This window comes from Procambarus clarkii, chromosome 28, assembly GCF_040958095.1.
Source record: "Procambarus clarkii isolate CNS0578487 chromosome 28, FALCON_Pclarkii_2.0, whole genome shotgun sequence".
Lineage (NCBI taxonomy): Eukaryota > Metazoa > Arthropoda > Malacostraca > Decapoda > Cambaridae > Procambarus > Procambarus clarkii.
This window is the reverse complement of record NC_091177.1, coordinates 26,895,464-26,921,966: the sequence shown is the minus strand read 5'-3', so window position 1 is coordinate 26,921,966 and position 26,503 is coordinate 26,895,464. Positions and strand designations below refer to the sequence as shown.

At 43.1% G+C, this 26,503-nt stretch overlaps 2 protein-coding genes across 2 annotated transcripts in view; both read left to right on the top strand.

Moving 5' to 3' along the window:
- LOC123748074 (uncharacterized) overlaps positions 1 to 291 on the top strand; it is a 95,885-nt gene extending 95,594 nt beyond the window's left edge. Inside the window, exon 4 of the mRNA XM_069332694.1 lies at positions 55 to 291. Within this exon, the coding sequence (XP_069188795.1) occupies positions 55 to 291 (237 nt within the window). The remainder of the gene's footprint in view (positions 1 to 54) is intronic.
- Positions 292 to 23,773: 23,482 nt separating this feature from the next.
- Positions 23,774 to 24,442, top strand: LOC138369447 (tetra-peptide repeat homeobox protein 1-like). Its single transcript, XM_069332693.1, has one exon. The coding sequence runs from the start codon at positions 23,774 to 23,776 to the stop codon at positions 24,440 to 24,442; it is 669 nt and encodes a 222-aa protein (XP_069188794.1).
- Positions 24,443 to 26,503: the final 2,061 nt, after the last annotated feature.

Genomic DNA, 26,503 nt, shown 5'->3' with positions numbered 1-26,503 from the left:
TACTGATGCGGGCAGGTTACTCCCACATAACATCTACCATGTTGACGTCAACAGCTGCGGCAGGTGTCGTGGTGCGTGACGGTGGTGGTGGTGAGCGACGACCTCGCCTTCCTCGCCGCCTTCGCTGAGTGGTCCCTCAAGGGCCGCTTGCTGGTTTGGGCAACGAGGCTCCTCGCAGTCACTCGTCTCGCCCTTCCAGAGGTGCAAGACCTTCTATGCTCCCACTGGACATTTTCCATGATGAATACCATGTTGCTTATCTTGAACGACAGGTCACGCATTCCCAGGTAAATATCTATAAGAATGCCTACCTGTCTGTCTGTTTGCCTTTCTGTGTCTGTCTGTTAAAAGACGGAAGCCACACGGTTGGGACTTGCCTCACCCAAATTGGCAGAGGGAATGGTCTGGCGAATGGAATAAACTGTGGGAACCGACCTGTGAGATTTATATTTATTTAATTTATATGAATTTATATTTACGTTAATTTATATACTTCGATAGCAATTTGTATAATGATAAGTGGACTGTATTTCTGCAATAATCTCATAATCTCACAAATCGATCCTCTACACATTAGGGGGGGTTTAATAGTTTATATATATATGCAGCCAATCAAACTACAAAATTAACTACATACATTGAAGAGGTTCCTTATCTTATAGTACAGCAGGTTAGTCCACCAGGTATAACTAGGGTGTAGACACCAAATTATCCTCTTTGAGGTAGCTTCCATCACCCAGTAACTGGTGCACAAACTCTTCCTCGTCTTGACCTGTCAAAAGTGCGCTAGCTGTGAAGCCAGAATCCTATATATGACAAGCTATATCAGAGAAAACACTATACAGTACATGGAACATGAAGACCTGGCTTAATTACCTTTAGTTTGAGGCGATTTCGCGATCTAACCGGATCACCCTATATCCTGACATTAATGGCCATAAATGAATGATAAACGGGTTTCGGATAGACTTAACTTGAATTGTAGACATCGTGTTGGAGATGGTACCTTTGGTTTCCATAACACTACGTCCAAGTAAATTAACAGGAGCCGAATTTGCTCCCGTGTGAGCCTCTGGTCTCAATATAAACAATGGCTGTTTAACACTCCATCCTATTGACGTTACTGGCCGACATTGTCCAGAATGATAGGAGCCGAATTTGCTCCACACGTCTCGGAGGTGACACAACAATGGCCCCCTCCTTCCCCACTGACGCCTGGCCTACTTTGTCCAGATTTCCAAAGGTGATAGAAGGGTCACATTTACTCTACTTTAATATTGATAATTAAGTTAATTTATATAAGATGTTTTTATGATGGTAAAGTCCAAAGACTAATGTATTTAAGAATAATTCCCAGCAGAATAGCTGGTGAATTATAATAGTATGTGGTGATGATATCCCGTTTTCTTTAGACGGTAATTCCACTACAAGTTACGTTTTCTATGGTTAACTTGTTGGTAATACAGCAGCTATTATCTGTATGATATTAAATGGTGTCGGATTTTCCGACATAATTCCCCAGGGGGCTGCTCACGGGTCGAAGTCCTAATTAGAACAGACGAACACCGATACTCCTCCTTCGAATTATTAGATTAATTTGATGTTAGTAGTTAGTAATCACACATTTGTGCGTCTGTTCGTACAGGACGGATGTCCCGTACTAGAGTTGCAGGGGTTAGAAGTCTAATGCGATTTCATTTCCCTGTCAACTCTTGAAAGGCTAATATTCAAGCCTTATTACATATTATTTAACCCAGAAGACTGGATGTGATCAAGTACTACAGTCAAGTATGATTCAGGGACTGCAGTGAGATCAGTGACATTAGATATAACTTGAAGTTTGTTCAGGTAACTGGTCACTGATATATAAACACTGAGGCCCATGGAATACATCTTGATTAAATAATAAATGTATCAAATCAGTCATCAGATTTATTAGGGTTTAATTTAGTTAATTGATTCAGAAGATTGAATAGCTCATCATTAAAGTAAAGTATAGTTCTGAGACTGCAGTGGGTTCAGTGACATTGGTCGCAGTGACTTGTAGCTGATTTAGGCTACTGTTCACTGATTTGCCACTGAGGCCTCATGAACTCAACTCCAGCTTTAAATGATGATACTAACATCAACCTCTGTTGGTATAGTCAGCTGTAATCTCCTTAGTATAATGCTACTGGAGAAATATAATCAGCTGACAAATTTAGATTTCTACTGGTATTGTTTATCTGCAGGCATAGGTCTCCTCAGGCTTGATACTGGGCCTGAGAGTAATTTACCTCCTGCAGAGTTTAACATGGTTATGCCCTGATATTTAGTAGGGCTACCGATGAATCGATGGTAGTAGTCTGCCCCCACAAGGACAGCCATTTGGCATTTGATTTGCTCAAATTTACCTGCAGCTGCTTGATAATAGCTTTCCAGGTCAGCATAATCAACTTGAGATTGTTGTGACAAATCTTCACATTTCTTGATCTGTCTTGTTAAGTGGCCTTTAAGACCTGCAAGGGTTCTTTTCATTCTCCCTGCATTATCCATCCTGGCTAGTTGGTGAAGCCTTGTGGGGCTTGTACTTGGGCTGCTCATAATTCTGAACAAACACTAATGGTAGCCTAGGGTAAATTCTGCACTCACTAGGCAATAATCCTACCTCTACTAGAGGTTAGCACTTAAAATTAATACACATTATATATATACAATCATCCACACTAATGATTTGAGTGATAAACCAGTGTCACTGGAAGTACCTTTAGGTTAGCTCTTCTATATCACCCTAGGATGGTAGAGACACTAATTAATCACTCAAAGGTGTGATGATCATAAGTAAATTATTATATATACAACTCAATTCGAGTTGATAAAAATTACACCCAAAATAGGGTCTGCACCATTCATTAATGGTGTTAGGTTAATCAATATAGTACAACTGACTATGGTAATAATGGGACTAGGATGAACGATAATAGTTCAACTAGTCAATGGTTAATATCCTACCCTGTTGTGGGTTGGCAATTAGTAAATATTATACTGTGATCACTAGTGCAATATATATTAAATAATTCTCTATTTTGGAGAAATAATATACACAATTATTGTTAATAGCCTCTTAATTAGCCTCTATGAAACTTCTAATATTATCTAGAAGTATTAAATATTATTAGTGACCTCGCGAAATAAAGTCCACAAAATTCGTAGATAATCTCTCGCGAAATGTAACACCACGAAATCCGTGAACAATCTCGCGAAGACACAGTCACTAATTTGGCTGGATTCTATATTAGCGCTGTCATTTCACGAAATAACACGCCACCAAATATCTGTGGGTGTGCATGAAACCGCTGACGAAGCTGAACTGGGCTGAGGGAGGCTCCTGAGCTCCCACGAGGCAACGCCGCTGTCTTGACTGGCTTTGTTTAAATAACACTGCACTAGTATATTTAATGAATCCACTGGTTAACTGGTTCATCCGGTACTAAGATGACCAAATGTGGGTTCAAAGGACCGAATATTCCGGTTCCGAAGGTCCAAATAATGTGGGTACCGACCTGTGAGATTTATATTTATTTAATTTATATGAATTTATATTTACGTTAATTTATATACTTCGATAGCAATTTGTATAATGATAAGTGGACTGTATTTCTGCAATAATCTCATAATCTCACAAATCGATCCTCTACACATTAGGGGGGGTTTAATAGTTTATATATATATATGCAGCCAATCAAACTACAAAATTAACTACATACATTGAAGAGGTTCCTTATCTTATAGTACAGCAGGTTAGTCCACCAGGTATAACTAGGGTGTAGACACCAAATTATCCTCTTTGAGGTAGCTTCCATCACCCAGTAACTGGTGCACAAACTCTTCCTCGTCTTGACCTGTCAAAAGTGCGCTAGCTGTGAAGCCAGAATCCTATATATGACAAGCTATATCAGAGAAAACACTATACAGTACATGGAACATGAAGACCTGGCTTAATTACCTTTAGTTTGAGGCGATTTCGCGATCTAACCGGATCACCCTATATCCTGACATTAATGGCCATAAATGAATGATAAACGGGTTTCGGATAGACTTAACTTGAATTGTAGACATCGTGTTGGAGATGGTACCTTTGGTTTCCATAACACTACGTCCAAGTAAATTAACAGGAGCCGAATTTGCTCCCGTGTGAGCCTCTGGTCTCAATATAAACAATGGCTGTTTAACACTCCATCCTATTGACGTTACTGGCCGACATTGTCCAGAATGATAGGAGCCGAATTTGCTCCACACGTCTCGGAGGTGACACAACAATGGCCCCCTCCTTCCCCACTGACGCCTGGCCTACTTTGTCCAGATTTCCAAAGGTGATAGAAGGGTCACATTTACTCTACTTTAATATTGATAATTAAGTTAATTTATATAAGATGTTTTTATGATGGTAAAGTCCAAAGACTAATGTATTTAAGAATAATTCCCAGCAGAATAGCTGGTGAATTATAATAGTATGTGGTGATGATATCCCGTTTTCTTTAGACGGTAATTCCACTACAAGTTACGTTTTCTATGGTTAACTTGTTGGTAATACAGCAGCTATTATCTGTATGATATTAAATGGTGTCGGATTTTCCGACATAAACATAGGATGGTCTCCGTCGCACAAATTAAAGACGTAATCGTGCCAGGGTCATATCTATACATGATACATACACCCACACTACTATTTTTGGCATTATCCGCCGCCTACGCGGCTAAATATTTTCAAAACTTTCCAAATTATTTTTTTATCGTAATATGCAATATTAGTCACTGATCTTTGCCGATTTCCTGCTGTCAATAATTTGCCCGGAGTTGCATCAAAAAGACACGCCTTACACAGCATCAAAGGATCCTCGAGCAACAGATCTTTACCAGAGCCAGGGATAACAATTATTTTTGTTGTATATCACACCACTGAGCTACTTTCTCTGCCCATTACCCACACATTAAAGAATTATATTTTGAATAAGAGACAACTAGACAAACACAGGTAGTAGACAGATGGAGGGATAGATAGGTAGATTGATAAGCAGGTGGATAGGTAGATGGATAAGTAGTTGGATAAGTAGATGGATAAGTAGATAGATAAGTAGATGGATAAGTAGTTGGATAAGTAGATGGACAAGTAGATAGATAAGTAGATGGATAAGCAGATGTATAGGTAGATGGATAAGCAGACGGATAGGTAGATGAACAGACATGAGTAGATGGATGGATAAATAAATGGATGATAGGTAAATGCATGGATAGACGAATAGATAGATATGTATGGTATGACGTGGTCTTTGATACTAATGTTCCAACGATGGGGAAACAATGCAATATTTTCATCAATCATGGTGTACAGACCTAAGAGAATGTCTCTAGGAAAATGAATAATGTCAACAACTAAACATGTTATAGACAATGTGACATCATCTAACTTGAGAGGTAGGTCAATTTCACCCTGAACTTATACTTTATTTCCTGAAACACCACTTAGAAAAGGTATGGGGCACTTCCTTACTGTAGTAGGGTGCTTACTTTCAATGTCTCTAAGAGCTGAGGGCTTGACAATATTAACTTTTGCACCTGAGTGAAGAAAAACTTTTCTAAACTCTCCCATGGACAATGGTTGAGACAAGGGGACCATCACTTGAGACTGGACAAGTTACTACTTGTGACTTATGTTGTCTGGGATATCTGCGTCTCGTCTGGGTCAAATTCACTGTGGTTCCGTCAACATCTACAACAGGTCTAGAGTCAGTTTCCTCCTCTGTCAAGTGTCCAAATCTATTTTGGGTAGCTACTGAATACACAGGGAGGGCACTAGAATTGGCTAGCTTGAATTGGTTAGCGGATGGCCTTGGGGGTTTCCGACGACATGGAGTGAACATTCTGAACTCCAGCATTTTGTGGCCGAGTATTATAATTCGAAGTTGCATTATAGCTGGGCCGGGAGTTGTAATTACGCGAGTTCTGATAATGTCTTGGACGCTGTGCGCCTCGCCAAGACTGACCGTGGAAGATACGAGGTGAGGATGTCCTTTGCCTAGCTCTACAATCCGCAGTGTGGTGACCAACTTGTTTATGGTACTTGCAATATGTGAGCCTAGAATGATTAGATTGACGAGGAGACCGAGAGAATTGTCTAGAGGGTGATGATCTAGAGGCGGACCAACAGTCCCTTGCGAGGTGGTTACTCTTACCACAATGCCAACATGAGGGAGTGGATGGTTGTGGACTATGGCGTCTTGGCAACTTATGAGGAGGCGAATTTGACTGGGGGCTACAACCATGGGTACGGTTCTGCGACCAAGAGTTTCGAGAGTTTGTGGGGGGATGCTGAGAGCTTGTTACTACATTTACAGTATCTGAGGGTGGCAACAGTTGAGTACTTCGGGGAGCTAGTTTATCGGCGGCATTGTTAATAGCCTCAAACACTTCACCAATTTCATGTTTAAATCCAAAATTTTGTTGCTCATGGATCGGTTTAGTATGCTCTGGGGCAAAATGAATTAAAGTTCCAAATGCTATCATCTTGGCCATAGCTTCAGGGGACAGATTATTGTCTTTATCTACGCAAGACGAACTAATCATAGCAGACATTAAGGAATACAGATACTGATCGAGACGGCTAGTAATCGCTTTAAACGATTCACCAGGCTGCCAAGTGGCATTGGCATTTTTTTTGACTAACCTATACGGGTCGAGGTCTCCTTTGTTAACAAAGCGCCAGCGAAAGAAGTCCTTAAATTCAGACCAAGACTGGAGGCTACCAATGGCTTTCTCATCAACAACAAAATGTGCATCACCTTTGGTTGCATCCACAGCTGACCCTGCAATTGCCAAGTATTCGGCATCAGTAGGCTTAGAAAAACGTGCAACTGTTTTTGCTTCAACCTTACTAAACCATGACTCTAATAAGCGGGATTCACCAGCAAAAAGAGGAATAGCCATTTCCTGAGCTGACCTCTGGACATTGGGACGAGCAACTGTTCCCGTTGAGTCTGAGGGGGTTTTAACAGTGGTAGGCATTGTCACAGCCGTGGAAGTAATGTTTGAACGCAGATTATAATTAAGTGCACCAGGCATCAGAAATGGTATACACAAAAATAAACACTCAAAAAAATTTCAACTTGGCTAAAGTAAGAAAATGGCAGAAATAAAATTATTAAATTGGGTTAGGCAACAAATAATTAAGAACAAGCAAAATTGTGAATTAAATTAGCAATCTTTCATGAAAATGGCTGGAATTAGAAGCATGTAAATTAACTAAACCAGGCTAAGCACAGCAATTTAGAATAAAAAACTGGAGAGTGCAATTGCAAAATTTCATTAAAATGATTCAACACAACAAGTGGCAATGCAAGAAATATGGATGTAGCACATACACTGGACACACATATGTATATAACTGCTATGGTAAAAATTATAATATGAAATGTTGAAGGAGTAAATTTCAATTTTAGACCTGGAGGAATTAAAAAGAATTATATTGTACAAATCCTTAACTGCTACTAAAACAAGAATGTCTTACTTCTCTTGACTTTGAATTTGCTAATAACACTATCAACACAATTAATGCACAATGAAATTACTGTTAGAAGCATGAATGTTGAAATCATTCTAAGATATTGTGGATATATTTACGTTAAACCTCTTTAAAACATAGCACACGATATCTGAGCTCTTAATTACTTAACTCAGGGCTGCAGGATTTGCAATATAACAGTGGCCAACACGAAAAACGGCGACAAGGCGTGTGAAGAGCAACCCGTTCTCGCAAATTTAATAAGTCAATATTGACTTATTAAATATGTGCATAGGTGACATACTTAACATAATAGTTTCCCTTGAAAAGCTTCATAGAAAACACCGACCTTACCTAACCTACTTAGTATGTTAAGATAAGCATCTTATTGCTTCGTAATTACAATTATTACCTAACCTATACCTATAATAGGTTAAGTAACAATTGTAATTACGAAGCTATAAGATGCTTATTTTAACATACTAAGTAGGTTAGGTAAGGTCGGTGTTTTCTATGAAGCTTTTCAAGGGAAACTATTATGTTTAGTATGTCACCTATGCACGCAACTAATAAGTCAATATTGACTTATTAAATTTGCGAGAACGGGTTGGTGAAGAGGCACATGCACATATGTTTGTTTACAATCTGGTGCGACGGCAGCGCTCCTAGCGGCAGTGGTGCGAAGCTCGGGAGACCCCACACTAGAGTGATGTTGGGAGCGCGAAGATAAACTTTGAGACGACGATATTGCGTCGATGGTGGTGAAGGAAGCACGATTTGCTAGGCAGGAGTTCACAGCAGAGTGGTGTAGCAGGAGGCTGTGGCGATGGTGAGAGGAGGCGAGGTGTGTATAAGCTGGTGGCGACATTATTCAGACATTTGCAGTCCATCAATTCCTCTTAAATAACAGTACAACACACACAATGATCAGTTGATACTTGCGACGATGACTGACCACGATTTCAATAGGTAGAACACTCACAAAGCTTGATGCTATTGGCTTGGGTGGCGGTGGTGGTGGGTGGTGCAGGTTCCCACGTGGCGCGAGATTCAAAATGGTTGGCGCGGGAATCTTCCTTTCTCCTCACTGATGAATTAGCGTTCTCACAGGAAAATATTGACCCCTACTTCTGAGACGTTGGCCTGGAGTAGTGGTTGATGGCAGGACCCCGGACTGGCACAATATTTGATGTGTGGGTGGCAGGATGGCGGCGGTGGCGGCTGGAACATGTGGCGATGTGGGTACTTGAATTTTCGTTTCCAGAAAAATAATTCTGGATCCCACTGCTGCTACCAGTATTCGTTGCCTTGTCGGGTTGAATGTTATACACAGTAGGCACTTCTGTAGTTTTATTGATTAAGACAACAAGGTGTATAACTGGCCAGCCGAGGTCCAACCTACTCTGAGTCTGTGAGAATACTGAGGCCTGCTGCAAGCATAGCTGGTGCTCCTCTGTCTGGCATGACGTCAGAGGCCTACTCGCCTGTGATTGGTTATGTCTCAACCGCCATATAATTTGAGTATAACACATGACCCTCACCACAGATACTGCAACTCCGCTGCTCTGTTTTTTTTTCCATCCCGAATCTCCATGGATATTTGTATCCAAGGCGAATTCATACTATTACTGATTCTCCCCACATCAACCTCCCCTTCTTCTATAATGATATGAATTGCCAGCTGCAACCACACTGTACCAGTGTGGAGATTGAGTGATTTGCTTTTCTGTTCTCTTATCCTCATTTACCTGGTCATAGTAATGTTGCCTAATGATACCTCCAATTTGTAGAAGTCTTATGAATGGGGTATTCAATATGGTCTCCATGAGCCCCCTCAACCTCCAGCACATCAACTTGTTCATTTCCGCAGATTCTAACATGGGAGGGGATCCACAGGAATTTTTCCACTCTTCCCTGATTGGTTAGTGCTCTCACAGCACTCCTGATGTCAGCGCCTATCACAAGGTTTTCTGCTTGATTTTTACTAAGGCTTTGTAATGCTGCTTTTGAATCAGTGGAGATTACTGCACCGTTGGTGTTTCTTTCAAGGAGCCTTAACACCATAACAATGACAGTTAGCTATGATTGCGTTGATGAAGTAATACAGAGTAAGTAGTAATTAGTGTGGATTTAGTCATTCACACCACTAAGCTCCGCTACCTGGCGACTACCCACACATTAGACAATTACATATTTTATAAGAGAGACAGACAGATAGATAGACACAGACCGAGGAAGGCAGAGAGACAAAGAGGCAAACAGTCAGTAGATAGATGTTTAATTATATGGATAGGTGGATGGATAAATAGATCAATAGGTAGATCGATAGCGGTACAGATTGATGAATAGATCGGTATCAATACAGTATCAGGGCGCACTACAGCTGTACTTGTCACCAATGGTGCTAGACAGTATTTGGTCACACGTGTGTATGTCTTGTTTCATAAGCACTAACAACAACAACAGTGCAAATGTGTATAGAGATGTGGTAATTGACATATCTCGCTTCGTTAATTCGTATCATGATGCTAACCTCATGGTGATAGGCAATTTTAATGGCGCTTTTCTGAACTAGACACGTTTTTATCAATTTTTGCGCTTTCATGGATGCAAAACATTTGCAAAATTAGGTTTCAATTAGGAATTTAATATTAACTATCCGTTTCCTATCATGCATGAGAGAGGAAGATCTCGTGTTGAGAATTTTAAAATTAAGGATGGTCTAACTGGTCAAATCTGTGGGTATCAGACTCAGTGATGGTGACAATCTATTCCTAAATCATCCTATCATGGCCACCTTCAGTGTACCTCACTCGCAGAGTTGCTGCTGCCAGAGAGAACTGATTTCTCCTCCTTACAGCTCTTCTGATCTGGGAGAAGGTCACTGTTGTTGACCTGGATTTATGTAAAAACTTGCTGAATGGAAAACTTTAATATTCAAATTCCAACTGATGCAAGTGTCTTTTTGCTCAAATCTTCAGCATAATATGCACCAGAACAGTTTAAATGACTTTAACATCTATGTCACTGTACGTTAAGAGTGGGGATGGGGGGTTGGAGAATAGCCCCTCTTGGAAACAGACGAAGTTATAGACCTAATTATAATGATCACGTAAGGGAATCATAAAATAGATCTCTCTCCTTTGGCATAACCTATGGAGAGGTGCTGGGCCCCCCAGAGATGGCTGGTTACACCAGATCAGACAAAGCACCAAGGACCACTATCATCAGGCCATCAAGAGCATCAAGATATACATAACGTTGTCAGATCAAACGTTGCTGACCTTTCAAGAAAAAGGTTTTATGAATTTTTGGGAGAAATTAGAAAAACGTTCAAGCAAAAGGCTAAATAGCGTCATATAAAATGAACGTGGACGTTATACAACCTGGGATGCCACTGAATCCACTGGAAGTCTGGAGGCCTCCACTGAAGCTATTCCCAGCTTTACCTCCTAGCATTCTGGAGGAGGTAAAGTAGTTCATCAACAGTACGCTTCGGCTTCACATACACAAAGAAATCACACTAATCTGGTATATATCGACGAGAAAATCAACTGAAACTTAGGTGAGTCGAACCAGCGATTAGAGTACTGTCAGCCGCTCACGTTATTTTGGTACAGGGGTACGTTATACATCCTGAGATTCTACTGAATTATCTGTGCTTTAATTATACATTCGATACCCAATCTTCGTTGTTTATATATGTGGATAACACCAGCGGTCCATGGACACATCCTCGGACCATTCCGTGGACACGTCCCTGGAACGTCCCCTGGACTCGTCCCCAGACCAGCCTCTGGACGCATCCCCCGACAGTCCCCTGGACGTGTCCCAGGACCGTCCCCTGGATGTGTCCTCGGACCGTTCTATGGACGCGTTCCTGGACCATCCCACTGGATGCGTTCCCAGACCGTCCCCTTGGAAGCGTCCTCAGACCGTCCCCCTGGAAGCGTCCTCAGACCGTCACCCTGGACGCGTCCCGGAACGTCCCCTGGAAAGGACCGAGGATGTGTCCATGGACCGCTGGTGTTCTCCAAGCAACGAAGACTCAGAGCTAAAAAGCAACATTTGAAAATTTGTAGATGATTAAAAATAGCCCGTGAGATATATCATTATTTTGATATCTTCATAAATAAAAATGAATATGATCGTTTTTCAAAATCGCTAATCTCCGAAAGTTCTTCACTGATTGCTTTCAAATTTTCACACAACGTTCCCGTCACATCTGAGCGGCTTTTTATATACATCCTAAATATATGTCACGTCTATGAAGGTATGAAGGGAAAAAACATGCTTTATTTGAAAAACTGTGTTTTTCAAGTGTTTTTCATGTGAAGGAAATCTTCGAAACATCTTTACCGATTGCTTGAAATTTTGACACAACGTTGCATACGAATAGGCGCGTGTTTTTCAATACCTACTTAATACATGCCTCACCTGTGACAGGAAAAAACATGTTTGTTTTTTTAAAACAGCGCCACCTGTTGGATGTGAGAGCAACACACACTGTAATCTCTGAAAGTTCTTCACCGATTGCTTTAAAATTTTGATACAATGTTCCATTCGAATACGTGCATGTTTTTAAATACCTATTATATAGATTCAATACCGGTGACAAGTAAAAACATGCTATTTTTTTTAAACCGTGCCATTTGTTGCATGTAAGAGCTACACACGCAATACTAAATTTCTTACAGTTCAATTTCAATGTTTCAAATTGCATTGATAATTAATATCATGAATTTCGATTTATTTTCATTGTGATTTAATTATTTTGTGTGATATTGCATTGAAATTGAGGTGTGTGTTGTTTACCATACCGTTCATTTCGGTATGAACGAAATGAGTATAGTTAATATTTTTTTTTTATTTTTTAATATCGCTTTTTTTAACTGTTCTTATTTTTCAGTGCAGTTGGCGGTGGAATTGAGCTGTGTCGATTGAGCTGTGTTTGGATTGAAATATTTCGTTAGTATTTTTTGTTTTTGTTTTGAAAACAAGAAAATGGACAACGTGTTTATTTCACATCTGCATATTTGCAACAAATAGCCATGAATCCACCAGCTATAATGTTAACTGCTTTCTTCGCGTTATGTTAGAATGACGCATTTGCAAAAACACTGCTGTATGAGGAAGTGTCTAAGTATTACATATGGAATGCGAGTAGAAAATCATTTGAACGACGCAAACGAGGAGAGCGAGTCGACAGACAACTTGGCATATTCAAACAATCTACGATAGGCAGATTGTATACCATGCATCCCAATCAAGATGAAAGATTTTTCCGTCGAGCGCTGTTGGTAAATGAGCCTGGTTCAATGTCTTTCCGGCAATTGAGATTTGTCAAACGGCGTCACACATGCCTCTTTCCGTAGTGCATTTCTGGTTGTGAATTTAATGTCGAACAACAGACACTGGGATGTATGCATAAATGACGCGTCAAACACGTCACAACAAAATCAAATTCGTGCATTATTTGCAATCATACTGACCGGCTTCTCTCCATTTCCAACACAGTTATGGGAGAAATATAAATCGCACATGGCTTCAAATATTGTCCGTCGAATACGCAAGGAAATTTCAAATATGATCATGGTTTTCACAGCAGAAATCTACAACGAAGCGTGGATAATGATTCAATATTTTAGCTTAGAAATCGCGAACAAAGTTCTCATTTAATTGGGAATGACATCACCGAATCCATCTGCTGCTGCTTCGTTCGTTACAGAATTGCGTCGTGTACCAAATTACAACACAGGTGAGCTGTTGTCGTGTATGCAATCAAATCTTCCAAAGCTAAAACATGAGCAAAAAACATTTATGATCAAACAATTCAAACTGATAATAATGGGATTGGAGAAATCTTCTACTTAGATGCGCCAGGAGGAACTTGTAAAACCTTCCTAATTAGATTGATTTTGGCAGCAATTCTATTCCAAAATGGCATAGTCTTAGCTCTTGCGTCGAATAGCTGCAATTTGCTACCAGGTGGAAGAACTGCTCAGTTGACTTTGAAATTGCCATTGAACATGCAATTCATTGAAACTCCCACGTGCAACATTTCCAAAACATCCGGCATGGAAAAAGTATTGCAGAAATGCAAACTTATTGTTTGGGAAAAATGCACAATGGATTCCAAAAAATCGCTCGAGGCTCTTGATCGATCATTGCAAGATTTGCGTAGAAACATCAGACCATTTGGGTACGCATTAATATTGCTTGCAGGAGAATTCAGGCAAACATTACCTGTAATTCCTCGATCGCCACTAGCGGACGAAATAAATGCTTGCCTGAACAGCTCTGCTTTGTGGAGCCATGGAAAGACGTTAAAATTAACTATAAATGTGCGTGTCCAGCTGAAAACGATCCATCAGCTGAGATATTCTCACATTATTTTCAGGATATTGGGAACGGAAACGTGCCGGTTGATCTGACCTCAGGACGAGTTTCATTGCCTCATAACTCCTGCAATTTAGTGACGTCAAAATTATAATTGATTGAAAAACTATTTCCCAATATTTAAACCAACTATAAGGATTACGATTGCCTGAGTGAACGAGCTATTCTTGCGGCCAAGAACAAAAACGTCTACGAACTTAACAATATTATTCAGTCTAACATCCAAAGCGAGGCAGTCACATACAAATCCGTCGACATTGTTGTGGAAGCAGATTAAGCGGTTAATGATCCAACAGATTTTTTGAATTCAGGATCTGCCAGGGATACCACCGCACGTACAGCAGCAATTGAAAATCGGCGTGCCAATTATCATGTTGTGAGATATCAACCAGACTAAGCTTTGCAAAGGCACGCAGCTTGCAGTAAAAAAAATAATCAGGAACGTCGTAGAAGCAGCACTTTTGACAGGAACTTTCAAAGGTGAAGATGTCCTCATTCGTCTCATTCTTATGATTCCAACGGATATGCCATCTCATTTTTAGATTATAATTTCCAATTCGATTGGCGTTTGCAATAACCATTGCAGGGCGCCTGTCAACTCAGTGGATGGCGCTTCGGATTCGTAGTCCTGAGGTTCCGGGTTCGATCCCCGGTGGAGGCGGAGACAAATGGGTCAAAAAGTTTCTTTCAACCTGTCCCCCCCCCCAGTTACCTAGCAGTAAATGCTTCCCCTGATGCCCCCCTGTTACCTAGCAGTAAAACTCTCAGGCTAGCTGTCTAACCTGGGAGTTAGACAGCTGCTATGGGCTGCTTCCTGGGGAGGATAATAAAATGGAAGGATGTTCGTGGACCGGGCCACGGTGACGCTAAGCCCCGAAATCATCTCAAGATAACCTCAAGATAACCATCAACAAAGCTCAGGGTCAATCTTTAGAATTATGCGCTCTATATGAAGACACGGATTGCTTCTCACATGGACAATTATATGTTGTGTGTTCTAGAGTTGGCAAACCAGATAATCTCTATATTTCCACAGACAATGGAACAACAAAAAGTATTGTATACCCACAAGCATTGTAAAATTAAACATATTAGAAACGTGTACTTTCTTTTTTCTCTCTTTTCCATTTATCCAGACTGAGCCACAGCAACGCGTGGCGGGTACAGCTAGCATCATAATAAAATGATTTTTCTGTGTACTGAAAGAGGATCGTCTGAAGTAGAGTTAATGGACGACAGATCCAGAGTACATGGGAGGGGGGAGGGATTCTGTGGAACTCATGTCCCGCTTCAGTGGAAGCTTTAGGAATCCTGGAGTGTAGAGAAGTACACTTGGTTGTAATTCCTTTGACCATGCCGTGGTGTAGTCGTATAGAGCGTGCATTTACGAATACCTAGCACATAGGTTCGAATCCTCATCACGGGTCCTGTGGACTTTTTCTGTGAAGTAAATTTAGAAGAACGACTTGTAACAATCAAAACAGTTACAAAACGATCAAGATAGTCTTGTACATTGGATAAAAGAATTGCAGATGTAGTTTTTTGCTTTAAATAATAATTCTGTAGCAAATGATCAGTTACCAGATATCAGCTAGATAGTTTTGAAATTACGAAATCTGAATGGGAAAATGATTAGGAGATACTAGGAGGACTAAGCCAAGAATTATATGTATAAATATAGGAAATAAAGTAAATAGGATACTGGGATTTATTTCTAGACTCATTTGCAAATCATTCTAATAATATTCCTCAACTTTTTATTGTCTTTATTAGACCACACTTAGATTAATGCAGTTCAGTTTGTTTTTTATACAATAGTATGAGCATATATTTATGTGAACACAAATAAAATGATGATAAAGGTAATCCCAAGAAAGCTTACTTTACACTAACTAGAAAGACGAACAGTAAGAGGAGACAACAGAAGAATACAAATTGATGAAAGTGAATAAGAAGAGGGGAGGTATATGAGGCTTTAAATATATCAACGCAAAAAGGGAACACAAAACTTATTTAAAAACCATGAAAACTTACGATTTAAATTTGATCAGTTTTAAATCAGGAGAGGCCTGGGTAAATACTGGTAAGGAAAAAGGGTTATGGTTTACAGAACGAGTTTCCCAGAAACATAATAGATGTGGAATCCCTGGAGTGTTTCAAACATATATTTGAATGAGTTTGGGAGGACATAAATCAGAACTGCCTCATATGGGTGTTACGAACCCGGATCCAGCGTCCGAGCACGGAGCAGTGACGACCGCGCCATCTGTGGGTCAGCTCCCGAAACCCCCTCCAAACGGACGACGACACCTGGTGAGGATGACGTGTACTGGCCACAAGGGCCAGTTTCCAGTCCTGTGCAGCTCACAACACAGCCGCTCCTGACCTCTGGTGAGGTGGTGCTCAGACTACAGCGCCATCTATGGAGTGGATATGTCGGGCGTTTGTGCCTGAGCCCGTAAGTGAGGTGTTTTAGTGTCCCTGTTATTGATGACGTGTCTGCTTACAGAGTCGACCTGGGACTGCTGTGATGGAAGTTGAGGCAGTCTACCCAAGGCAGCCGTCTCCATACCTTGTGCTTTGCTGCAGCAGCTGTGAAGTCGTCCCCCGGAAGAACACTGTGGTGTTACCCTGCCAGTGGAGTGGCAGTAGAAGGATTACCCGGGACCGACTGCTGGAGACGATTATCCACTGGGGTATTGAGGACAGGAGAGTGATTTGTGGTATCACACGAGGCTCCTGTCTAGGGCGTTACCCTAATATCGCCCGTGGAGTGGCCTGACCAGCGTTGCTGATCCGGAACCTGCCAGCAGACCTGCTGGACTTGTGGTTGACGGCCTCCACGGCGGTGCCCCCAGTGGACCTGTGTTTTGGCTGACCTGTGGCCAGGGTAGGCTCAGCTTCTCAGAGGATTCGTTGTGAGGCCACGAAAGCACCGAAGACTTAGCACCGAGAGCTTGATTCCAGAGTCTTCAGGAGAAGACGTTTGTGTACAGGGTTAATACCTCTCCCCCCCGTGTAATCTTTTTATATATTATTTATTGGTGATGGTCAATATATTATATTAAGTTCTTGACTTTATTTCCCTTCCCCTTTAAGTTACTTGCGTCACGGATCTCATCCCTTGAAAGCCACTACTAGCTTGGGGTCGGATACAACTTCCTCTAACAACATCAGAGTAAGAACCCCGTTGCGTCCCGAGAGGGCGGTAACATAATTGGCATCCCCAGCGGGATCCGTCCCCTTGATAAGTATGTTTGACAGGGGTGGTGAAGTGGCGTAATCCCTGTATATAATTCCCCCTCTGTGGGACGATTGTGACGTTATACGTCCTGTGCGGTGCTCAAGAGTGACTAAGTGCAATATTGTGCAGTGCGGTGCTCGCTGTGACTAAGCGATTAAGTGCAATATTGACTAGTGCGGTGCTCAGTGATTCAGTGCAATATTGTAGAGCGAAGGGTTCGCTGTGATTAAGTGCGATATTGCGTAGTGCGGTGCCCGAAGTGATTACGTGCAATATTGGCAAGTGCAGTGTTTGGTGCGATAAAGTGCAATATTGGCGTAGAACAGTGCTCGGTGCATTAAGTGCTAACGTGTAAGCAGTGTGTTAAGTGCTAGTTGAGTGTTCCATCTGTGACAATGGCAGAAAAAGCTACCATCGATGATCTGGACGATGTTCAGGCTTTTCTGAACAGAGTGGACTGTCTTGCCAGATTAAAGTATCTGAGCAAACCGGAACTTGTACTAGTGAGCGCCTACCTGGAGATCAAGATCCATGCCAGTGATTCCCGTGTGGAGATCAAGATCCGTGCCAGTGATTCCCGTGTGGAGATCTTGTCCAAGGTTCACCGGCACTTGAAGGCAGAGGAGAAACAGGAAGGCGAGACTCCTAGTACAAAGGAAGGTGAGGAAATAGCTTCCACGGAAAAGGAAGATAAGGGCAGTGACATTGACAGTGATGCAGGTGAGCTTAATATTAGCTTTCTTACTGTCAAAATGCGCGCCCTAGAGATAAATCGTGAAATAGAATGGAAGAAATTAGAAATGGAACGAGAATTAAAAGAAAAGGAATTGCCGATGAGGCGTTTAGAATTAGAAAGAGAAGAACGAGAAAGAGAAGAGAAACGAGAGAGAGAAGAACGAGAAAGAGAAAGAGAAGAACGAGAAAGAGAAGAACGAGAGAGAGAAGAGAAACGAGAAAGAGAAGAACGAGAAAGAGAAGAGAAACAGCGAGAGAGAGAAGAAAAAGAAAGACAGAGACAACATGAACTAGAAGTATTACGATTAGGCGGTGGTCGGAGGCCAACAACGGACACCAGCGGTTTCGATCCGGTAAGGAACATCAAAATGGTCCCCAAATTCAATGAGAGGGAAGTTTCAAAGTTTTTTGCAGCCTTCGAGAAAGTCGCTGCCTCTTTGGAGTGGCCAAGGGAGAATTGGGCCATCATGATACAGTCAGTCTTGATTGGGAAGGCCCAAATCGCTTACTCCACGTTATCCCTTGACGACTCCGGCGATTATGACAAGGTGAAGAAGGTAGTGCTCATGGCGTACCAATTGGTACCTGAGGCATATAGACAGAAGTTCCGAAACCTGAAAAAGACCTCAGAGCACACTTTCACCGAATTCGCCACAATCAAGGAGCGACTTTTTCAAGAATGGTGTGCCTCTCGGAATGTGGAGACCAAAGAAGACCTCGAGCAGCTTATACTGCTAGAGGATTTCAAGGATTGTTTGTCTGGAGACTTGAAGACGTACTTAGAGGAACAGCAGGTAGAGACCTTGAGCGCGGCAGCCACCATGGCTGAAGAGTATATCCTGACTCATAGGCCTTCTGCTAAGTACGTCCCAAGGCATTACCAACGCCGGTTTGATAAACCTCAGGACGAAGAGGAGACCCCCGTCCCACGAAGCGCTAAGAAGACGCCCCCAAGTAGCCCTCGAAGGACTAGTCCTAGCAGTCCGAAACACCGGAGTCCGAAGAGGAATGTGGTGTGCTGGACTTGTGGGCAGAAAGGGCATATAGCTGCTATGTGCCGAGGCAGAAGAGGTCGCGGCGCACGAAGGGAGGTGATGTTGATGAGCTGTGGAACATCACCAGCAGGGAACCAGTCTACGACTACGCAGGAAGAACCCAGATTGTTTTCCCCTCACACTTCAGGCGGGTATGTATCGAGTGATCATACTGGTAGATCAGTAGTAGTGCTCAGAGATAGTGGAGCAGCCCAGTCCCTGATCGTGAGAAGCTCGTTACCCGAAGGAGTGAGTGTGGTTGGGAGACCAAAGGTTGTCCTGGTTGGGTTTCCAAGGACGCGGTACATCGCCCCCTTAGTGCCGGTACATCTCGACTCGCCTTACTTCAGCGGCACATGTGCGTTGGCAGTAGTCGATATCCTCCCTGTGGCTGGGATTGACGTGGTACTAGCCAACGACTTGGCGACAGATTGGAGCATCAATCTTCCCAAGGTCGTGGACGAGTCAGCCGAAACAGCAAGGTCGGAGGTGACAACAGGCAATGGTAATGTCCATGTAAAGACAGACCCGGATTTAAGTGTGTTTAATCCTTCCTCTCACCCGCAGATCGACAATATTCTAGCAGAGACTCCTGATTCTTCTCCCGACAAGGAACATGCGGCTAGGGAGGCAGAAGTACCTGAGCTAGAAGAGAGGCCTTGTGTGCAGGCACCCACGGATACCAACGAGTCTGGAGCGAAGGCGGATGTGTACTTGCGGTATGGCAAGGTACAGCGTTCATTGAACCGACCAGAGATTCCCCAGACGTCAGAGGTATGTGAGGTATGTGCGAAGGTTCTAGAGCCCTGTTCAGTCCAAACCAGACTATTGGATGTAGCCGGCTATGGATATTACAAGCTCAGAAAGCTTATCCCTCAGTTTACCAAATGTTTCCTACCGGTATTTTGTTTTGTTCTCGTATGTGTTCTCTGTGTTCTCAGTAAGGATCAGTGGACGACCCGAAGGATGATGGCTCCCTTGAACATCGAGAAGAGATCCCAGGGATTGGAGATTTGCACTGCAAGTGTTGCAGTTGAAGAAGGGACCTGGAAGGTAATGGTAGATACAGGAGGTACGAGAAATGATAATATGAGTGACTGTTTCCGACAGGTTGACACCCCCCGCGTGATAGCCGAGCCTCAATACAGCGTTATATGGAACGTTGGTCGACCTGACGGTGGCAGAGCGAATGCCATCTTCGGTGTGCAAGCAGCCCTGTTGAAACTAGGTGTAAGCCTAGTAGAGGCGTATGCAGTAAGTATTGACTTACCCACTGTCGCTATCACTCTGAATTATCAGACCCCTGTATTCCAGGTTCCCGTCTCCCTGAAGGACTACCGGACCGGTACCAGAAATGCCGTCTGTGTCCAGCCATCATCGGTGCCACGACATAGGGAAGTGTCGAGTCGCCCCAGATCGTGTCCACACCGATCCTTACTTGAGAGATGTGAGATGATGCCCCTGCTTGACATCGTAGTGGAAATGTGGACGATTACATCAGGCAGGTCATCGCCTGCCATTTTCAAGTTCCCTTTGTGCCAGGGTTTCTCCTTAGTACAGTTCTGTGGACGAGACAGCCTCGCCGTTCCAGTTTATGAAGCATGTGTGTCCATTTGGAGTTGTGTCGCCATACTAATTTGGTTTGTGTTTCTTTTTCTAGAACCCCAAACCAAATTCTTTTTGGTGGGGAGGTGTTACGAACCCGGATCCAGCATCCGAGCACGGAGCAATGACGACCGCGCCATCTGTGGGTCAGCTCCCGAAACCCCCTCCAAACGGACGACGACACCTGGTGAGGATGACGTGTACTGGCCACAAGGGCCAGTTTCCAGTCCTGTACAGCTCACAACACAGCCGCTCCTGACCTCTGGTGAGGTGGTGCTCAGACTACAGCGCCATCTATGGAGTGGATATGTCGGGCGTTTGTGCCTGAGCCCGTAAGTGAGGTGTTTTAGTGTCCCTGTTATTGATGACGTGTCTGCTTACAGAGTCGACCTGGGACTGCTGTGATGGAAGTTGAGGCAGTCTACCCAAGGCAGCCGTCTCCATACCTTGTGCTTTGCTGCAGCAGCTGTGAAGTCGTCCCCCGGAAGAACACTGTGGTGTTACCCTGCCAGTGGAGTGGCAGTAGAAGGATTACCCGGGACCGACTGCTGGAGACGATTATCCACTGGGGTATTGAGGACAGGAGAGTGATTTGTGGTATCACACGAGGCTCCTGTCTAGGGCGTTACCCTAATATCGCCCGTGGAGTGGCCTGACCAGCGTTGCTGATCCGGAACCTGCCAGCAGACCTGCTGGACTTGTGGTTGACGGCCTCCACGGCGGTGCCCCCAGTGGACCTGTGTTTTGGCTGACCTGTGGCCAGGGTAGGCTCAGCTTCTCAGAGGATTCGTTGTGAGGCCACGAAAGCACCGAGAGCTTGATTCCAGAGTCTTCACGAGAAGACGTTTGTGTACAGTGTTAATACCCCTCCCCTCGTGTAATCTTTTTATATATTATTTATTGGTGGTGGTCAATATATTATATTAAGTTCTTGACTTTATTTCCCTTCCCCTTTAAGTTACTTGCGTCACGGATCTCATCCCTTGAAAGCCACTACTGGCTTGGGGTTGGATACAACTTCCTCTAACAACATCAGAGTAAGAACCCCGTTGCGTCCCGAGAGGGCCGTAACATAATTGGCGGTTATTAGGAGAGGCCTGGGTAAATACTGGTAAGGAAAAAGGGTTATGGTTTACAGAACGAGTTTCCCAGAAACATAATAGATGTGGAATCCCTGGAGTGTTTCAAACATATATTTGAATGAGTTTGGGAGGACATAAATCAGAACTGCCTCATATGGGTCAATAGATCGTCTGCACTTTCCTTAAATTTAATGTTATTTTATATAGTAAGTATGTGTTTGGGTCGAGGTGACTTGGAATAAAGTTGGGCTGGAGGTTGCTTGGAATGAGGTAGAGTTGCAGTAGGAATGGACGTGACGCTGGAGTGTGAATATGGTAGATGACTGGTAGATGACTTGATGGAGGGCGTTTCCCAACAACACTGAGCTGGCATCTTCCATGAGTGTGTGTGTTTAAAGTGTGTCTTTATTATAATGTAAGTAATATTTATTAGCCATACTAATTTTATTTCAGCTTTAAACTTGCCGGACTTGTATAACTATTGTGTGAAACCTTCCACACAATTAATACTATAAATTGTTGTAAATAATGAATTTACAAGCCCTAACTTGGAGGAGGGGGATCACTTTCTCTGTTACTGTCTGAATCCCTCCTTTTTAAATTACCACCAGAACTCCTGTCAGTCCCCACTCTTGCGTTCCTGATACATTTACCAAACCATGCATTCACTTTCATTATTTTAAAATGGTGTTTGTTACAATCATTCCGAGCATAATCCAGCAATGACGCACCAGTTGTTCACTAATGGACAACACGATTCATATTACACTTGTCTTTACACTATATGCACAACAAAGCAAAAATAAAAACTTTAGTCGAATATGATTGAATATTTATAATTGGGAAAGTTTACATAAAAATGATAATATTTATTGCACACGTCACAATAACAGCACAGCATGCAGACATATCATTATCAGCATCAGAAACGTAATTGGTAATAATTTGTGCACAACTTGTACTAAACAGGTCTATGGCAGTGTAAAACAAACATTTGTGGCATATAATGGGTGAGATTTAGCTTACAGTTTAAATGGTGATATTTTCTAATAACAAAGTGAGGTTTACCATCAGGCTGTATGACATATTGGCACAATTTCAATCACAAAATTAGGATGCTATGAGACTTAATTAAAGGAAGAACTAAAATAAATTATTTATTCCACAATGTTAAAGATATTTGCACACTCTAAGTAATCTAAATCAACTGATTCTGGGGTTACCTCGGCTCAGAATCACTCCAAACACAGCTCGTATAACATATATTCTGAGTCCAATTAAAGTCAGATAGATGTCAGTAATCCTTTTCTCTATGACAATAGTTCCTTCATAATTCCAAATATTCAGTTAGGGGAGTCCCCTGGTGTTCCACACTCAAATAAATATTATTAGTAAAATTAATTTTCTAACAGGAAGCTTTTATCTTGATGTGTAAGGGGGATAGTACTTAGGTGTCGGAAATTTCCAACACCCTGAACGCATCCCCTGGACGCGTCCCCGCACCACTCCTTGGACGTGTCCCCGGACCATCCCCTGGATGCGTCCCCGGACCACTCCTTGGACGTGTCCTCGGACCACTCCTTGGACGTGTCCCCAGACCATCCCCTGGACACGTCCCCGGACCACTCCTTGGACGTGTCCCCGGACCATCTCCTAGACACCTCCCCGGACCACTCCTTGGACGTGTCCCTGGACCATCTCCTGGACACCTCCCCGGACCACTCCTTGGATGTGTCCCTGGACCATCTCCTTGACACCTCCCCGGACCACTCCTTGGACGTGTCCCCGGATCATCCCCTGGATGCGTCCCTCGACCAACCCCTGGAGACGTCCCCGGACCAGCCCCTGAACGCGTCTCTTGACTGGCCCCTAGACATGTCTTTGGACTGGCACCCACATGTCTCGGACAGGCCCCTGGATACATCCCCCAGGCAGGCCCCTGCCCGGCAAACACTCACCGAAACTACGACGTTGGTACAACGTTCGAACCAGTTTTAACACCTAACCAGTTATAACAACCAATATAGCAAGTTGTAACAACGTTCTAATACGTCATAAACACGTGAAGCCAAGATGCAACAACTTTATTACAAGTTGTAACAAGGGGAAAATAGAGACAGTTACAGTTTGTTTCTCCATGGTGGACACGCACCAGAACAGGCCCCTGGACACGTCCTTGAACAGGCCCCTGGACACATGCCTGGAGAGGCCCTTGGACACGTCTCTTCACAGGCTCCCTGGACAAGCCCCAGGGCACGACTCTGAACAGGCCCCTAGACACATCCCTGGACAGGACCCTGGACACATCTATGGAGAGGCCCCTGGACACTTCCCTGGAAAGGCAGCTGGACACATCCCTGGACAGGCCCCTGGACACATCCCTGGACAGGCGCCTGGACACATCCCTGGACATATCCCTGGACAGGCCCCTGGACATATCCCTGGACACATCCCTGGACAGGCCCCTGGACACATCCCTGGACAGGCCCCTGGAAGCATCCCTGGACAGGCCCCTGGACACATCCCTGGACAGGCCCCTGGACACATCCCTGGACAGGACCCTGGACACATCTATGGAGAGGACCCTGGACACATCCCTGGAAAGGCAGCTGGACACATCCCTGGACAGGCCCCTGGACACATCCCTGGACAGGCGCCTGGACACATCCCTGGACATATCCCTGGACAGGCCCCTGGACATATCCCTGGACAGGCCCCTGGACACATCCCTGGACACATCCCTGGACAGGCCCCTGGAAGCATCCCTGGACAGGCGCCTGGACACATCCCTGGACTGGCCCATTGACAGGCCCTTGGAGCACTCACAACAGTTTTCCAGTTGGACTTTATTCCATTTATGCTAACACTTCTTTTTTTTATTAACCAAGCCCGAATTACCATTAGCGTAACCACCCGCTCTCACCAATGGATAATACTAGCCTCTTTCTTTCTAGTATCTCGTGAAGTACAGTATCAAAGGCTTAATATGATATAAAGATATATGATGTCACAATTCTTTCCAATATTGACTTCCTAAATAATTTTTGAAAGAATGATAGAAATTTACTTTTTTTTTTTAAACTAAAGGTGGTGTCTTGTATAACATAATATGGTGATAGTTTCAGCGTGTATGTGAGCCTGCCGTACAGCGCCTCACAGACAAGGATAGTGCGGACGGCGTCCTGGACAACAGTTCATGGCCTCCAGCTCACTAACCAACATCTATTTCCTAACAAGTTCAATAAGTATGTATATGACTAAAATAAAAAAAAAATGTTTGCCGAAATACATTTTGTACTGTTCAATTTATTATATTCAGAGGAAAATAAAATGATACATTTCCAGTAACAATTGTATGTAACAACTAGACGAAATATATAATTAGTAGTGTAAAAGGAGACACATGGGGAATAAATTTTTCAGAACGGTTGGGCACTTCCATGCCGACTCGACTCCCGGGGGCCCGATAGTGAAAATCTTTTTCAAGCAGTTGGGTTAGGACGCGCTGGGCGCGCACCTGGCTGGCTGGCTGGGTGGGGTGGTAATCCGTTGCCCCCCAGGGGTACCCAGGGCCCACCACCCAGGATGTACCTGAGGAACTGGTGCCCTATCCTAACCTGTTTTTTCTCGTGCTTTTAAGATGAGTCTAAGGCATCAAGAAGGGGGTCCCCTACTTATGAATGGATCAGTGGGTGCATGTTCAATAGATTCAAACCAAAAAATACACTGGTGTAAGGCATATAAACGTTTTTGGAGTATTTAATAGCATGAGCAAAAATTCACGATTTGGCCCGGGGGTGTTACGAGAGTACTACGGTATCAATTTGGGGGTCCCTACTTATGATTGGATCAAAGGGTGAATGTTCAATAGATTCAAACCAAGAAACACAGTTGAAAGTGAATATAGAAGTTTTTGGAGTACTTTAATGAGGCTATGACTGAATAGTACAGGGAGCCCTTGGCACAGCTCCATTTTCTGTAATGGTCAGAGGTGAGCGGTGAGAACGGGGCGCGATTTTCTTACCAATCAGGAGCCGAGTAGAAAAATTCTCTTTCCGTCCCGGGGTCATGGGCCAATCAGGTGAAATTTTCCTTATTTGTCGCGGGGGTGTCACGTGACATGACGTCGGCAATAGGGACCCCCCTACCTATGATTACCCCAGTGGGGTCAAGCATACAAGGGGGGGTCAAGATTCCTTACAAAGACCAAGTTGGATATTTAGGCGTAGTAAGCCTTATCTTGAATTTGCATGATACTGTGGGGTACATTGATATGAAGGGCGAATCATAGAACAGGATCTGCATGTGAGATGGGTCATATTAGGGTTTTAAAGAAGTTAAGATAGCTTTAAAGAATCCTGTGTGCTTGATAGTGGGTAAATGTTCAGTCAATAATTCTCGTGTTTTTAATCTGAATGAGGGGTTCTAGTTTGCGTTCTAGTCGTAAAATGAGTTCCTTAGTATATTTGCTATGGAAAATGAGCTTTCAGTACTCTATATAATTTGAAATGAGATCAAGAAAGACATGTTTATGTGCGAGAAGAGTCAGGTTGTAAACTGTTTATTCCAGTCATCCCCCCTTGGCTTTGCTCCGTTTTCTGTAACCAAAGTAAAGATTCCATTTTCTGTGGCCTTCAGTTGATTACTGGTGAAAAAGGCATGCTTGCATTTGTATGGTTCTAACCTGTTTATAGATTTTATAGATATATTTGTCGGGCCTCAAATTAGATTTTAATATGAAAAATAGCATCAAATGTATGTCTATCTTTTGTAATAAACGTTACAAGCATTAACAATACCTGTGATATTTCATAGAATATGAAAAGAAGGCTAAATAGTGGGGCCTCAGCCATATTGTGTTGGGTTT

What these genes read in the sequence shown, in the direction of transcription:
- LOC138369447 (XM_069332693.1), top strand. Translation starts at nt 23,774, where the DNA reads ATGGTGGACACGCACCAGAACAGGCCCCTGGACACGTCCTTGAACAGG.